The sequence below is a fragment of the Dromiciops gliroides genome, chromosome 3 (assembly GCF_019393635.1).
Source record: "Dromiciops gliroides isolate mDroGli1 chromosome 3, mDroGli1.pri, whole genome shotgun sequence".
NCBI lineage: Eukaryota > Metazoa > Chordata > Mammalia > Microbiotheria > Microbiotheriidae > Dromiciops > Dromiciops gliroides.
The window spans coordinates 583,002,591-583,020,647 of NC_057863.1; the positions used below are offsets into that span (position 1 = coordinate 583,002,591).

General features: G+C 36.2%; 1 protein-coding gene across 1 annotated transcript; it reads right to left on the reverse strand.

Moving 5' to 3' along the window:
• Nucleotides 1–2,922: 2,922 nt before the first annotated feature.
• Nucleotides 2,923–3,870, reverse strand: LOC122749148 (olfactory receptor 52E4-like). Its single transcript, XM_043995356.1, has one exon. It carries the CDS (start codon nt 3,868–3,870, stop codon nt 2,923–2,925), a length of 948 nt encoding a protein of 315 aa, XP_043851291.1.
• Nucleotides 3,871–18,057: the final 14,187 nt, after the last annotated feature.

Consider the following 18,057-nt stretch of genomic DNA (forward strand, 5'->3'; position numbering starts at 1 on the left):
CAAGATATTTTTGGATACTGACCCAGCCATGGAATGTGTTAATTATCCATTCCATCCTTACACGTACTTGTAAATATGAAAAGTATGTCATCTATAATTTTATACAAATAATTGTTTAAAATGTGACCAGTGTAGGATCAAGCACTGATGTTGGGCCCCCCCCACTAGAAAAATATTTTGACTTATTAATGGCTATTCTTTGAATCCAATCATTCAACCCCTTCCAACTCTGTCTAAATCTTCTCTTATCTAGAACATATATTTCCATATAATTCATAAGGGTGGCATGAAAGAGTTTTAAAATGTTTTGTTGAATCTTGGAAAAATATATCTGCCTATGATAAAACTTAATTGTGTTTGATGGAGACCTGTTCCTGATGAAACCCTGCTGACTTTGAAATATCATCAACTCCCTATCACAAACTATGTGCCCAGTTCTCCTGTTGACTTGGATAAACATCTCAGTTCTTCCATCCCATGGCATGGTCTTCTCAAAAATTGGATTGCCATCAGATGGACAAACTACTATCTGTCAATGTATTTTTAAAATATGACATTATTAAATCCACCCAAATAAAGACACAGTTGGGACCTTGATGATTTTGGAGGCAGAAGATCTTAATTTGAATCCCATCTCCTCTACTTTCTACTTTTTGAACAGAGGGGTGGATGAAAAAGCTTATGATGTTCCAAGAATTAGGGTAAGCACTTGGGTAAAAGATCCAAAATCAAGAGACTTTGTTCTTGAGGGACTTCCATTCTGCTAGGGCAAAACAATACATATAGGAGAGTGGTGGCCAGGAAAGGATGTAATATTTTGGTTTAAGGAACCATATGGCTGGTGAGTACTGCCACATGCCAATATATTGATCAACATTCATTTTTCTAGTAGCAAGGACAATACTGATGCAATTACACCTGTAGACCTGGAAAGAAGAGTAGAAGGAGGACTAGGGAAAGAATGTATTAACATGTTATGTGGTTATATAATGCTGATAGGCAGAAGATGGCATGGGAAAATTGAAAAAAGAGAATTGGGGCTGGCTAGATGGCACACTATGTGAAATACTACTGTCTTGCAAAAGCAAGAATTCCAGGGCAGGATTTGATGTTAAGTGCCCTACAACATGGCCTCTATAGGTCCAATTGTCCAGAGGACACAACAGGAGGCAGAGCAGATGTAAGAAGATTTCTTAGGAAGGAATCACTGGCCTTGGACAACTTGTGTCATTTCACTGGATCTTAGTGTCTTTATTTGTAAAATGAAAGGGTTCTTCTTGGCTCCAAAGAACAGAAGTTTAAATACACATTACCTCTCTAGGCAGAAATGAGGGGGACTTAAAGGCACAAAATATCACCTACATTGTTTAGTGTAGACTGTAGACTCTGAATTCACTGGGTTCACTCCAAGTCTCACTGGTAGATTTAATCCCCAGAGTTTGGCTCCCTATATCTCCCCTCAGTGTGCTGTAGGTAAGCCTATAGATCTGATATTGATTTCATGAACCCCCATCTGGTGTATTTCCCTATTAACTGTTAATATCTCTACAACTCTAAAAACCACATAACATCAATTGGCATTTACAAAAGCAAATTGACTAAGACAGTAGAACAGCAGACAGTAAAACTTCCCACACTTGAAACATACACTTCTTTATCACCCTGACCCAAAGGACCAGGGATTCAACCTGCTACAAAATATTCCTGCCAGGAAGTTCATTTCTGGGTGTGTCCTATCCAGTGGATGAGTCACTCCCTTCCTTGCAGCAATAGTGTTTCAGCTCTTGGATAGATTCACTGCTAGGCTGGCTCCTCACAGGACTTGGTGACAGTTGCTATTATTTCCAGTTGATGAGGGGACCTTTAAAGAATCTTCTGACTTTCCAAAGCTCATAAGGATAAAGCCGGGTCTACTCTGTCTAGTATACTCATTAACCTAAGATCAGGAAAAATGGCAGAGACAAAAAAAGTAGTGGAAAGATGTATTCACAGATATGTGGCAGCTGGTTGTGAAGATAAAGCAATAAGTAATAGGTAGCAGGCAACACTTACTTCCAACACTGATAATTATCTCTCCCACCTTTCCACCCTAGTCTTTTAGTAGTTCTTGGCCCCCTCCACACCAAGGAACAGAGAGTCATCAGTTCAATCCCTTATATACACACTCAGTCCTTAAAATTTTAATGTTTTATCTAACACTTTCTTATTTTTAGACAATCAACACAAAAATAAACAAATGCCTGATTAGTACTTTTTGTGGATTTCTGAAGTGTAAATTCTCACACTGACAATTTAACAATAACTTCTTTGGAGCTGGTATGAGCTTGTTCAAACACCCCCCTGCACCCAACATGAGAGTATAGTAAGCGCATTAAAACTGAGCTTAGTCTGTGCTAGATCAGAAAGATCTAGTTTTATTTCTTCTGAACTATCACCAGAAGAAACAATCCAAACCTTGAGAAAGTGCCCTAAATCACTAGATCCCTTTGGCATCTGCTAAGTACTTTTTTTTTCTCTGCCTCATCTCCCATCTCTGTGCATTTGTATTGACTGTTCTACATGCATAGATAATGTTGGTGTCCTAATCTTCCTTTAAGCGACAATTCACTACCATCTCCTGCCAGAAGTCTCCTCTGTTCCCCAATTGATAGTGATGTCTTTCCCAAAGTAGCTTGTATTTAACTACTTTGTGTATATTTATATTTATTCACTTAATATTTATGTTGTAATACCTGTTGAATACCATGTTAGACTATAAGCTCCTTGAGAGTATAAATTTAAAAATACAAACTACAACAAAACTTGTGCCTAGCCCATAGTAGGTATCTAATAAATATTTGTTGATTGATCACCAGTTTATATGTCAAGGTTAACAGTAGATAATGGTTGTTAAACTATTAGTCAATTTCAGGTTAAAATTTCTCATGTGGTCTTCGTTTTGAATAGAAGCAAAACCCGGTCCCGGATCTGTTTGGTCCTGACACCATAGATTATGGGGTTGAGCATGGGGGGCACCAGCAGGTACATGTTAGCCAAGAGAATATGGGTGTGTTGGGGGATCTGCTGACTGAAACGGTGGGTGAGAAAAGAGAAAAGGGCAGGGACATAGAAAGTGAGGATAACACAGACATGGGAGCCACAGGTGCTGAGGGTTTTCAAGCGTGCATCTTTGGAGGGGAGGCTGAAGACTGCTCGGAGAATCTGGATGTAGGATACAGTGATGCATGTTACATCTGTGCCCACAATCAGGATGATGACAGCCAAGCTATAGAGGCTATTGATGGAGATATCAGCACAAGCCAATTTCACCACAGCCATGTGCTCACAATAAGTGTGGGGGACAACATTGGTCCGGCAGTATGACCACTTCCTCACCAGGAAGGCATGTGGAGTCATAAGTATCAAGCCCCGTAAAAGTGCCACTGTGCCCACCTGGGCCACCACAGGGTTGGTGAGTATGGATGAGTGTCTCAGGGGGTTACAGATGGCCACATATCGGTCCAATGCCATGGCCACCAGGAGTCCTGACTCTACTCCAGAGAAAGCATGAATGAAGAACATCTGAGTAAGGCAGGCATGGAAGTTGATCTCATGGTCATTGAACCAGAATAATCCAAGCATTTTAGGCAGAGTTGATGTTGAAAGAATAAGGTCAGTGACAGCCAGCATGGAGAGGAAGTAAAACATGGGTTCGTGGAGAGAGGAATCTGTCTTGATAATGAAGAGGATGCTTACATTTCCCAAAAGAGCAACAACATACATGGAGCAGAAGGGGATGGAAATCCATATGTGCAAGGACTCTAGCCCAGGGATACCCAGAAGGATGAATGTACTGGGGTTGATGAACCCAGTAGAGTTAAAGTCAAACATTGTAGGTCTACTGGCTGAATATGGTTTCTGCTATTTCTGTGTCTCACAGTTCGTCTATACAGGTAAGTGTGAAGCATGGTAGAAATACCACTTGCTACATCTGTAAAGAGAGAATTCCTCATTTTAAACTAACCACTGGGAAGTTTATTCTATCTTCATTATCCTATCCTTTGATCTCATGCATGAAGAATAGAAATTACTTAACTACAGCCTCCCTTTCCTGACCAATATCTTCCACTCCAAGCACATTAGTGTTCAAATGGATAAGGGCACAATACATTCTTCTCAGAATGTTGATAGATGTTCAGTGAGAATAGATTCTACCCATAAGAGATCATATATCCCCATCTTCTTTAAAAATGCAAACATAACAAATGTTTATGAAGTGCCACCTGTGCACAGAATTCTTTGCTAGGTTCTGGGAGACATGAAAAGTCTATCTTATTTCTGCCTTCTTATATTCCCTTACTAAAGAATATTAGCTTCAATTGGATAACTATAATAGAATATTACTATAATATATAGCTGTAAAAGACAGTTGATGGGATTGACATTTGAGTTGTATTGTTTAATGAATATAAAGAAGAAAAGGTATTTCAGGTATCAGGAACCAGCTGAGGAAAGTCACAGAGACATTAAGCCACAGAATATGTTTGGGAGTACAAGGACCAATTTGACTGCAATTTAAAGTAAATATGGCCAAAAATATTTACAAAAATTAGTAAGGTAGGATGATGTCATGTTGTGGAAAATCTGAAATACTAAGTAGTGGAGTGTGAAAAACACTTAATTGGAAAAAAGGAGGTATTGTAGCTCATTTATGAAGACTAGAATGAACAATGATCTTGCCCATCTTTACATTTCCTATACTGATAAAGGCAATGGGGTAAACTGCTACCAAATAAGCCTGTGTGCACAAATGGGTATTTATAACCCTCCAAATCCACAGTTCTTTGATGAATTCAAGAATTAAATTGTAGAAGCCTATTAACTATTTTGTTTGTGTTAAACATTGTATGGGATACTGAGCATATAATTATAGATGCACTAAAGTGTTTACATTGATGGAACTAAGAATCTAATGGGGACAAAAGACACATATACAACAATCTGTGTCCTAAAACAGAATATAATGTCAATGGAATGGGTGAAGCAAGGTACTAAAATAGTTTGAGAATTGAGAGATCATCTCCATCTAGGTAGGGAGTAGAGAAAGAATGAATGAATGAGAAAAATTTCTGTGAAGAAGTAACACTTAATTTGGCCATCCTAGACACAGTGACTTCAGTGGATTGGTGATGGAGTCCATTCTAAGTATAGAGGACAGCATTAGCAAAGGCTATTTTTGTAAATAGAAGGACAGCAAATAATCCTGTAAGAACATAGAAAATTAAAAGCTGAGTTACATATGATGAATCTTAAAAGGTAGGCTAAGATAAGCTTGTGGAGGGCCTGGACTGTTAAGATGCAACATTTATACATTTATGCTATTATTTTCAGTCAGTGGGGAGTCACAGCAGGTTTTTCATTAGGCTAGTAAAGTGATTATTATGAAGATGAATTGGGGAGCAGTGTGAAGGATAAACTAAAGGTGACATATATTGAATATGAGAAGAAATAAGATCTTGGTTTTTTTTTTTTTGCAAGGCAATGAGGGGTTAAGTGACTTGCCCAGGGTCATATAGCTAGTAAGGGTCAAGTGTCTGAGGCCAGATTTGAACTCAGGTGCTCCTGAATTCAGGGCCAGTGCTTTATCCTCTGCACCACCTAGCTGCCCCTCAGAAATAAGATCTTGAAATAAGTTTTTGCAGTTGGAATGGAAAATTGAACACAAGATAAGTTACAGAGATGAAAATTGATAAGATGTATCTTAGATATGGAGATTAAGAGACAAAAGAATAAAGCATGACTCTCAGGTTATAGGTCTGGTTTACTGTTAAATGGTGCTGCCACCAACAGGCTATAAGAGGGAATGGATCTGTGATTTTATTGATATAAGAGTACTTCCAGTTGAAGAAACTCCTTTTACCAATGTGATCCACAACTTCTCCACAATTTATGCTATTAAACATATGCCTAGCCTAGAGGACTGAGAAATTAAGTGATTTGTCCAAGATCATATCACCGGCATATGTTACTAGTGACATCAACAGAAATGGAGAAATAAGGGGGAAATATTTTCTTTTTTTTTCTGGTGCAGAAGATACATTCAATTTCAGTTTGAAGATACAGTGGGACACCTAGGTGGTGATGTATAGAAAACAATTGGAGGTTTATTACTGAAGTTCTAAGGGGAGGTTAGGAATGGAGATACAAATGTAGAGTTCATCCAAATAGAGATTATGATTGAAGTAAAAGGAGTGAATCAGTAGATTTAACAATGATAATAACAATAAAAATAATACTGTAGAACATTTATAGAATGCCTATGATATACCAGATCCTGTGCTAAGGATTTTTATTCATGTATGCATTCAATCATCTATCTATCTATCTATCTATCTATCTATCTATCTATCTATCTATCTATCTATCTATCTACCTATCTACCTATCATTTATCTTTCTATCTAATTTGTTCATTCATTCATTTATTTATCTTTTCATTCAGTGATTCATTTATTATGGAATAAAATAAGCATTTCCATTACATAGTACGATAAAAGGAATATGCAATTCCTTTCAAATATACAACAAAATTATCTTTTAAATGTTTTTTTCCCTCCCCTCACCCTAGAGATGACTGCCATTAGACATAAATAAGTGTGTGTTTGTGTATATATGTACATATATTCAGCCATATATATGTTTATGTATATGTACATATAATACACCAATTACATATGTGTGTATATGTATATTTACATATACACATATAAACATAACATATCTATACTATACATACATAATATATCCATCTCTCTCTATCTCTCTCTCTCATCTATATCTATCTATATAATTATTCCATCCATACTTCTATTTATAAGTTTTGGTCCTTAAAATAGCCCTGGGAGGCATAGGGTATTATTATTTCCATTTTATAGATAAGGAAACAGACTAACAGAGGTAAAGTAACTTGCACAGAGACATACAGCTAGTAAGAGGCCATATTTGAACTCAGATTCTCCTGATTCAAGGCCCATGATTCTATTTACTGTACTAGCTTCAATTTTGTAATCTTCATTTACAAAAGGAATCACATAGAAAGCTTGGGAACACTCACGTTTTAAGAAGTAGATGTAAGCTAAGGAAACATCAAAGAAGGCAGAGAACAAGTGACCCTATATCCAAGACAACCACTAGGGTAGTCATGGAACGTTAAGGAATGTCATGTATGCTGAGGACATAGACAATAGACTATACTAAGAAGGATTATGCTGTTGATAATGTCAAGTTAAACTGAAAGATCAAAGAAAATGACAATTGAAAAAAATAAAAGACCATTGGATTTGTTGGCAAATGTTAGACAGTTGATTCCCCTGTTATCCTGGTTGCTTCCTTTTTTAAATTTTTATTTAGTATAACACTGAGGCAAGACTCTGTTGTTTTGACCATACTCAGATCTGGGTCATAGCCTTGAGTAGAGATCACAGGCCAGGGAGGAGCACTAGCACACCAGAGCTTCCAGGCACAATGGAGCTACACTCTCTTTATAGTTCCAGGGAAGAAAATCAGGCTTGAGGTTGGTTGCAGACTACAGCACATGCCGAGAGAGTAGTAAACACACCTCTCCACAGATAATACCACCTTGGATGAACTGAAAATTTATAAGTCCCTAGAAGTATCTCTGAAACCAGCTGCATAAATGCCCTGAAGTTTGGGACAGTGCACCTTCCACTCTGGGAGCAGTGTCACACATTAAAAAATAGTTAAAAGTCAAGAAATAGGCTGGGGAAATTAGCAAACAACAGAAAATAATTCTGACCTTAGAAAGTTACTCTGGTGACAAGGAAGTTCAAAATACACCCTCAGAAGAAGATAATAAATTGAAAGCTCCCACATCCAAAGCTTCTAAGAAAAAATATTAATTGGTCTCAGGCCAACAGAAGCTCTCAAAAAGGACTTTGAAAATAAAGTAAGAGAAGTAGAAGAAAAAAGAGAAATGAGTAAAATGCAAGAAAATCATGAAAAAAGTCAACAGCTTGGTAAAGGAGATATATAAAAAACACTGAAGAAAACAACACCTTAAAAATAGACTTGCCCAAATGCTAAAAGAAGAAGAAAAAGGCAATGAGGAAAAGAATGCCTTGAATAGCCAAATTGGCCAAATTGAAAAGGAGGTGCAAAAGCTCTCTGAAGAAAATACTCCTTAAAAATTAGGATTGAGCAAATGGAAGCTAATGACTTTATGAGAAATTAAGAAACTATAAAACAAAACCAAAAGAATGACAAAATAAAGGCAATGTGAAATGCCTCATTGGAAAAAACAACTGACCTGGAAAATAGATGCAGGAGAGACAATTTGAAAATCATTGAACCACCTGAAAGCCACGATCAAAAAAGAGCCTAAACATCAGCTTTCAAGAAATTGTCAGGGAAAACTGCCCTGATATTCTAGAAGCAGAGGATAAAATAAAAATTGAAAGAATCCACTGATTGGGGCAGCTAGGTGGTGTAGTTGATAAATTACCAACTTTGGAGTCAGGAGGACCTGAGTTCAAATCTGGCTTCAGACACTTGACACTTACTAGTTGTGTCACCTTGGGTAAGTCACTTGACCCCTATTTCCTCACCAAAAAACAAAAACAAAAACAGAAAACAAACAAATCCAATGATGACCTCCTGAAAGAGATCCCAAAATGAAAGTTTCCAGGAGTATTATAACCAAATTCCAGACCTCCCAGATCAAGGAGAAAATATTGTAAGCAGCCAGAAAGAAACAATTGAAGTATTGTAGAGCCACAGTCAGAATAACCCAAAATTTAGCAGCTTCTACATTAAATGATTGGAGAGGTTGGAATATGTTATTTAGGAGAGTAAAGGAATTGGCATTACTACTAAGCATCACCTGCCCAGAAAAATGGAGTATAAACCTTCAGGGGAAAAATAGGAATTCAGTGAAATAGAGGACTTTCAGGTATTCTTAAGACCTGGATTGAATAGAAAATTTACTTTCAAATATAATACTCAAGAGAAGAATAAAAAAGATAAAGAGGAAAAATAAGTCATAAGGGTTATTAAAAGGTTAAACTATTTACATGCCTACATGGGAAGATGATACTTGAAACTCATAAGAACTTTCTCATTTTTAGGGAAGCTGGATGGTGTATATTTAGACAGAGGGTACAGATGTGAGTTGAATATGAAGGGATGATATTCAAAAAAATAAAATTAATGGGTTAGAGAGGAATGCACTTGGAGAAAGTGAAAGGGAGAGGTGGAATGGGGTAAAGTATCTCACATAAGAGAAACAAAAAAAAAGCTTATATTGTTGAGGAGAAGATGGGGGAGGTGCTGGGGAGTGAGTGAGCCTTACTCTCATCCAAACTGGCTCAAAGAGGGAATAACATACACACTCAATTGTGTATGGAAATCTATCTTATCATGTAGGAAAGTAGGAGGGGAAGGGGATAAGAGCAAGGTGATAGAAAGGAAGGCAGATTGAGGTAAGGGGAAGTCAGAAGCAAAACACTTTTGAGGAGGTACAGGGTAAAAGGAAATAGAGAATAAGAGTAAATGGTGTGGGGAGAGAATAGGTTGGAGGGAAATACAGTTAGCAATAGTAACTGTGAAAAAAAATGAAGCAAGTGTGACTTAAAAGGCCTAATTTCTTAAACATATGGAGAACTGAGTCAAATTTATTAAAATAAGAGCCATCCCCCAATTCATAAATTATCAAAAGATATGAACAGTTTTCAGATGAAATAATCAAAGCTATCCATAGCCATATGAAAAGAATGCTCTAACTTTTTATTAGAAAGATGCAAGTCAAAACAGTTCTGGGGTACTAATTCATACCTATGGGTTTGGATAATAGGGCAGCAGAGGAAAATGAAAAATGTAGGGGATATAGAGAAAATGAGAAATTAATGAACTGTTGCTGGAGTTGTAAACTAATTTGATCATTCTGTAGAGCAATTTGGAGTTCTGGCCAAGTAGCTATAAAACTATGCATATTCCTTAACCTAGTAATACCACTACTAGGTCAATATCAAAAAAGAGATAAAAACCAAAAAAAGTAAAGGATCTTTATGTACAAAAATATTTATAACAGCTCTTTTCTGGTGGCAAAGAATTCAAAATTAAGGGGATACCCATCAAATGGGGAATGGCAAAACAAATTGTGGTATGTGATTATGATGGAACACTATTGTGCTATAACAAATGATGAGCAGGATGCTCTCAGAAAAACCTAGAAAGACTTGCATGAGCCAATGCAAAGTGAATTGTACTGTGTACAGAGAAATAGTATTCTGTTGGATGATCAGCTGTGAATGATTTGGCTATTCTCAGCAATTTAGTGATCCAGGATAGCTCTGAAGGACTTATGATGAAAAATGCTATCCATCCAAAGAGAAAGAGCTGATGGTGTCTGAATACAGATTGAAGCATAATTTTTATTTTACTTTATTTTTCTTGAGATTTTTGCCTGTTTTATTTCACAAACTGATTAATATGGAAATATGTTACATGACTACACATGTATAACATACTGAAGTGCTTGCCTTCTTAAAGGGGGGTTTGACAGGTAGGAAGGAAGGAAGACAATTTGGAAAATAGTTTTAAGTTGTTTTTGCATGTAATTCAGGAAAATAAAATTCTAAATAAAAAACAAAAAAAAAGATGTTTTTTTTTTTAAAGCCAGCCTGCTTATCTATGTTTCCTTTGGCGTTTCCTTCTGGTCTCTTTCATACACTTTATTTTTTAGAAATGTTTCAAGGATTTTCTTTTTTTCCCCTTATTTTGACAGCACTATCACTAGCTCCAAGGTGCATTTTCATCCATTATCACATTTGATCCAGACAACATGTCAAGGTTTGATTTGGGGAGGAGGGGACAGGTGACATAAACCTAATTTTCAGAGGAAACTGAGGGTCAGAAAGAAAGGAGACATGTAAAATTCCATCAAGGCAGAAAAAAAACTAATATATAGGTATCATGAGTATTACCCTTGAGCTCTTTCTCCTGCATCACCATAAGTGTTTACCAAAAAGCCAGGAGACCTTATATGTAATTTATGGTCAGGAAATGTTTGATTAACATAAAAAATAGACTGACTGAGATTTTGAGAAGCACTTTGTTACACCACTTATAGCATAGGAGAAAAATCCACTGCTCACCTATAGTTGAGTTTTGTGAGATATAACTATAAAGTTTCATATAAAAATGAGAAAGAATTAGCATATGAATAGGCAAAGGAAGACATTCTAAGCATAAAGTAAAGTCAATTTAAAAATGAAAAGATGGGGGCAGCTAGATGGCGCAGTGGTAAAGCACCGGCCCTGGATTCAGGAGGACCTGAGTTCAAATCCGGCCTCAGACACTTGACACTTACTAGCTGTGTGACCCTGGGCAAGTCACTTAACCTTCATTGCCCTGCAAAAAAAAAAAAAATGAAAAGATGAAGGACAATGACTTCCATTGCTCTAATGCTGTTCCTATTCCTTCTCTTTTTCCTCTTCCTCTTTTTTGTTTTTCCTCAGGTAGTAGTTTATTGAGCGCTTGGTCTGGAGTCAGGAAAATTTGATTTCAAATCTAGCCTATGACAGTTTGTAGTTATGGGCTCCTGGGAAAGTCACTTAATTGATGCCTGACTTATTTTCCTCAATTGTAAAATGATGAAAATAATAGTACCTTCCTCACAGAGTTGTAAGGATTAAATGGGATATTTGTAAAGGTTAACACAGTGCCTGACACATAGTAGATGCTACATAGGCTTGTTCCTTCCCCTCTTTTCATTTGTTCTCTTCTTTTTTTCCAAGCCTCTCAGTGACACAGAAAATATAGGGTCAGGTTGGGGATAGTTCTTTGCTATATCCTATTATATGGCATACAGTTGACCTCTACACATCTTTCATACTCGGGGTTTTGCAGTCATTTGATAACCTCAAAGATATGTTTCATTAGACTTTTCATTTTCTCTTCTTACATACCCATACCTCTCAGAAGCTAGGATATTTGTTGTATAGTCAAAACTGTGGTAAGAGCTTATGGTATGACCTTAGACAGATTACTTGCTCTTCCTGTTGCTAAAAGTTCAGAGAAATATGAGTAGGATCTCAAGGGCAAAAGGTTATTTGAAATAGACTGGATGTAAGAAGGATGTGATTCTAACTTCCTGATTATGAATTTAGATTTTATATATACATATATATATACATATACATACATATATACACACACACGCACACACACACACACATATATATATATATGTATATAAATATAAAGGAGAGAAAAGGCAGGTAATAGGGTAGGATGGAAGAAAAGGAAGAAACAACTCATATTAAATGCCTACTATGTTCCAGGCACTTAGTTAATCACTTTGAAGATATTTATCTTATGTGATCTTCACAACAACTCTGAGGTATAGGTACCATTATTATCCCCATTTTACAATAGAGGAAAGAGAATATGAATAGAAAAGTATGGTAGGTTCCTAAAAATAGTATTGGGAACACTGAAGTGGGGAACTGAGTTTGACTTTTTAAAGTTTTGACCTGTTTGGAGGATGAGAAAAAACAAAGAACAGTTAGATTTGGTATTAATGAATAAAAGATGATATATATATATATCACAAAGAAAGGTCAGGTATACCCCATATTTATTTTGCACATGTTTTTCTAAAGATCTTAACAGTAAAGAGGATATATTAAAGATGGCAGCTTAGAACTGAAAACATTACATATATTTTGGAGATACTAAAATCCTAACTATTACTTCTGTTTAGGAGTGATACATATTGTTTTATAGGTAATGATTTTCTCTAACCTTGAAGTTCTTTTTTGAAGATTTCATAGAAGGTGTATTTACTTTAAAAATAAAGCAAGAAGGAAATACAAAAATTTCCCCCTACAAAGATATCCTACACCCTCCCCTCTATATTTTGCATAGGCTCCTTGAAGTTCTTCAACTGGATATTTAGGCATCTTTTTGAGATGTTGTAGAAGAGGTGATTGACCAGATATAAGTTGACATAGATTAGTTCTCAGCACCCTTTTCACTCTGAGGGATTTGTCAATGCAAGTCCACTTACATTGCCCCAAATCAACCATGCTAAATATTTCTCAGACCTATACCCCTATCACCCTAAACAGAAACACTGGAAAGTTCCATCACCTAACTAATTAATTAATTCAACCTAGTTATCAGATGAAGTCAACTCTAGTCCCCACCCTGCACTATCTATATTTTGGTTACTGGTCATCATTCCTCTCACTCACCTCTTAGGACTAGGTGAAAGAGTAGAGAAATACATTTTCTGCAGAACTGGGAAAAGTTCCAGCAAGCAAACAGCAGGATACCATTCTGCCTTATAATTATAAGATATATTTATAGCCAACCTTTAGGTCTATCAGGACCCATCAGCTCTCAGGACCAGCTGCTTCCTTACCTGGAGGTTTTAACCTGAGGCCCATAGATGACTGGTATACTAACTACCATTATTCCCAAACATAGTCAACATCATCTCTTGGGATATCCATAGAGGATATTATATGAATCATTTTGTTTCCCCGGTTACCAGCCCTCTGTTTGATCACTTCTGGTACTGAATCCAGGCAAGGCAAGAAAAGGGCTCAACAATGAGAGGAATTTAGGTAATTTAGGTTTTTTATATGATACACCTTGCATGCACATACATCCCTAAATATTATATGAAAATGTACATATATGCACACCGACATCTATAACACATTTTCATAACAAAACACCAGATTATTTCAAATGAAATAAAAGTTATATGCTTAAATAAATTTGCATATAAACATCCATAAAATAGGCACAAAATTGCTACACTAATAGATATTATCACAGAATATATCATTTTGCCAGGGAGATAAGGCAGAATTCAGCTTTCAGAGTGATTTTGCATATCATATATACCAAATGAAGTCAAAGATTAAGAGAAAGTCCCAAGGGGCAGCTGGGTGGCACAGTGGACAGAGAACCGGCCCTGGAGTCAGGAGTACCTGAGTTCAAATCCGGCTTCAGACACTTAACACTTACTAGCTGTGTGACCCTGGGCAAGTCACTTAACCCCAATTGCCTCACTTAAAATAAATAAAAGAGAAAGTCCCAAATACACAGAAACGCTTTTTAATTTTTTTTTTTTTTAGCAACACTGTATTAGGAAGGAACTGAAACAAAGCGAATGACCAGCAATGGCAGAATGACCATACAAATTGTGTTATAGGAATATAATAGAACATAATTTACCCTAAGACATGATGGATATGACAAATTCAGAGAAACTCTGGCACATATATATGAAGTAAAGCAAAACAAAATAAGTAGAACTGAAGCAACAATGTAAAAGATTACCATTATCCAGAAATCTGGATAATGAAATGAACAGTTATGACCCCAGAAAACGAAGCATGCAGATCAGTGGGAATTATAGAGGCAGAATGAGTCAAGTAGTATGAAACATGGCTGATGTTTTGTTTGAATACAATTGTTGGTTTCAAGAGATAGTTATATTTCAGCAAGAAAAGCAATAAATTATTGGGAAATTACAGTGACATGGAAAATAAAGATCTTAAATAGAAAACATTGTTTTAAATTTAATTTTATTTTCAGTTCTGAACTGATTTCTCCCATATTGAGAAGTCATGACAATACGTGAAGCAATAAATAATTGCATTAAACTGAATGACAACAATAAGACAACATACCAACATTTATGAAATGCAGTCAAAGCAGTACTGGGGTGGGAGTGGGAGAGTTGTCTTTAATGGTTACATCAAGAGAATAAAGAAAGAGCAGATCGATTAATTGGGCATAAAGAGACTAAAAAATTCAAGAAAAAGAACAAAATAAAAATTCCCAGTTAAACAACACATTTTTAGTAATCTTGAAAATCAAAGGAGGATCAATAAAATTGAAAGTAAGAAAACCATTGAAACAATAAATAAAACTAGGAGTTGATTTTATGGGGAAAATAATAAAATACATAAAGAAATAGTTAACTTGATATTAAAAAAGAAGACTAAATTACCAGTATAAAAAGTGAATTAACCAACAATGAAGAGGAAATTAAAGCAATTATTATTTTTGCCAATTTATATACCAATAAATATAACACTAAATAAAAGGGATGATTATTTACAAAAATTAAAAAAAATTCTCAGATTAACAGAAGAAGAAATAGAATAATTAAGTAGACCTATCTAAGAAAAATAAATTAAAGTTATAAATGAGTTATCTAAGAAAAAATGCCCAGGGTAGATCCATTTACAAGTGAATTCTACAAAACATAAAGAACAATTAATCCCAATAGTACATAAATTATTTGGAAAAAATAGCTAAACAAAGAGTCCTATGGAAATATAATGCTGATACCAAAACCTGGAAAAGCAAAAAATGGAGAAAGAAAACTAAAGTCCAATTTTCCTCAAGAATATTGATGCAAAAAAACCCATTTTACACAAAATACTAGCAAGGAGATTACAGCAATATATTACAAATACCATACTTTATGACCAGGTGAGATTTATACCAGAAATGTGGTGCAGGTGCAATATTAAGAAAACTATAACATAATTGATGATATCAAGAAGAAATCAAAACAACAAATTATACTTATGGCTATCTCAATTCATACAGAAGCTTTTGACAAAATACAACCCCTCATTTCTATTAAAAACACCAGAAAGCATAGGAATAAGTGGAACTTTCCTTAACATGATAAGTAGTGGGCAGCTAGGTGGTGCAGTGGATAAAGTACCAGCTCTATCAGGAGGACCTGAGTTCAAATTCAGTCTCAGACACTTGACACTTACTAGCTGTATGACCCTGGGCAAGTCACTTAGCCCCAATTGCCTCACCAAAAAAAAAAAAAAAACCCCAAAACCAAAAAAACATGATAAGTAGTAACTATATAAAAATATCAGAAATCACTATCTATAAGCATAACAAACTATAATCCTTTTCAACAGTATCATACATGAATCAAGGAAGAACATTATCAATACTATTATCCAATATTGCTCTAGAAATGCTAACTATAAATATAAGAGAAGAAAAATAAACTGAAGGAATTAGAATAGGCAATGAGGAAATACAATTATTCCTCTTTGCAGACAATATATTATACTTAGACAATCCTAGAGACAACTAAAAAACTAGTTGAAATAATTTCAAACTTCAGCAAAGTTGTAAAATATAAAATAAACCCACATCAATCCTCATGTATAACCAACAAAATAAAACAGGAAGAGATAAAAAATTCTATTTAAAATAACTACAGACAATGTAAAATACTTGGGAGACTACTTGCCAAAATAAACACAGGGACTAAATGAATACAGTCACAAAACACTTTTCACCCAAATAAACTCAGACCTATACAATTAGAGAAATACTAATTGCTCATGGGTAGTAGGCTTCCACCAGTCACGGACGATCATGGATCAGTGCCTTGAAGAGCCACAGGCCACAGTGTGGCTATGCAGTCTGATATGGGAGCTGCAGCTCCTGCTGCAATGAGGACATCGGAAAACTGCCCCTTGGTTCCTACATCTCATTCGTTTTTCTTCCTCCCGAGCTTGAAGGCCCATCTCAGTTGTGTGCAAGCTGCTCCTGAGTACTGAACTCCATCAGGCGCGGTCCTTGGCCATCTCCTCTCAGCGGCAGATGTCTATTCCCAGAACCCTCAAGTCTCGCTTGCATACATCTCTGCAGTGAAGCTGGGGGCGTCCAGCAGGTCTTTGGCCTGAGGCTAACTCGCCATAGAGTAGGTTTTTAGGAATGTGCCCATCTTGCATGTGGTGCACATGACTGAGCCAGCGCAGTGTGTAGATGCTCGGAAGTTGCAAGTGTTGGAGCACTTCTCTGTTGGTGATGCTATCTGACCAAGATATGCCAAGGATGCACCAAAGACAGAGAATGTGGAAGCTATTAAGCTTCTTATCTTGTCTAGTGTATGTAGTCCAAATTTTGCTGCCATACAGTAAGGTACTCAGGACGCATGCTGTATAGACAGCAAATTTGGTTCGTCTTGTCAGTTTACTGTTTGCCCAGACATGCTTGGCAAGTTTAGCCATGGTTGAAGTAGCTTTCCCAATCCTCTGATTGATCTCAGAATCAAGTGACACTGACAATAGAGCCCAGATAGGAGAATTGGCTTACGACATCCAACTGGTAGCTACCAACGTGTATCAATGGAGGCAACATAGCACTCTGACACATGACTTTCATCTTTTTAAGATTAATTGCTCATGGGTAGGCTGAAATAATATAATAAAAATGAGAATTCTACTTAAAGTACACATTTGTTGGGTATTGGTTGAACATACAGTATATGGTTGTGATAGAATACTATTGTGCTATGAGAAATGACAAGCAGGTTACTTTGAGAAAAAAAAAAAACTGGGAACACTTACATGAACTGATGCAGAGTGAAATAAGTAGAACCAGGAGAACATTGTACACTGTAACAACAATATTGTACCTTGTCAGCTATGAATGACTTAGCTCTTCTCAGAAATACAATGATCCAAGACAGTTCTGATTCAATTATGCTCAAAAATGCTCTCCTCCTCCAAGGATACAGGGTAGAGTGCACCGATGCAGTCTGAATACAGAATAAAGCATCATTTCTTTAAACTTTCTTCTCTTTCTCCTTTAAACTTTCTCTTCCTCCTCTTCCTCCTCCTCTTCTTTTTTGATCTGTGCTTTCTTTTGCAACATGGCTAATATAGAAATGTTTTGCCTGACTATACATATATAATTGACATAAAATGTATTGTCTTCTCAAAGAGTGGGAGTAAAGAAAAGTAGAGAATTTGGAGCTCAAAATGATGAATTAAAAATTAAATGAATAATGAGGTCACTTTTTCCTGTTCAATACCTTCCTCTTTCATACTTTAGTGCCAATTATTTTCTTTCTTCTTCTTCTTTTTTTTTTTAGTGAGGCAACTGGGGTTAAGTGACTTGCCAAGGGTCACACAGCTAGTAAATGTTAAGTGTCTCAGGCCGGATTTGAACTCAGGTACTCCTGACTCCAGAGCCGGTGCTCTATCCACTG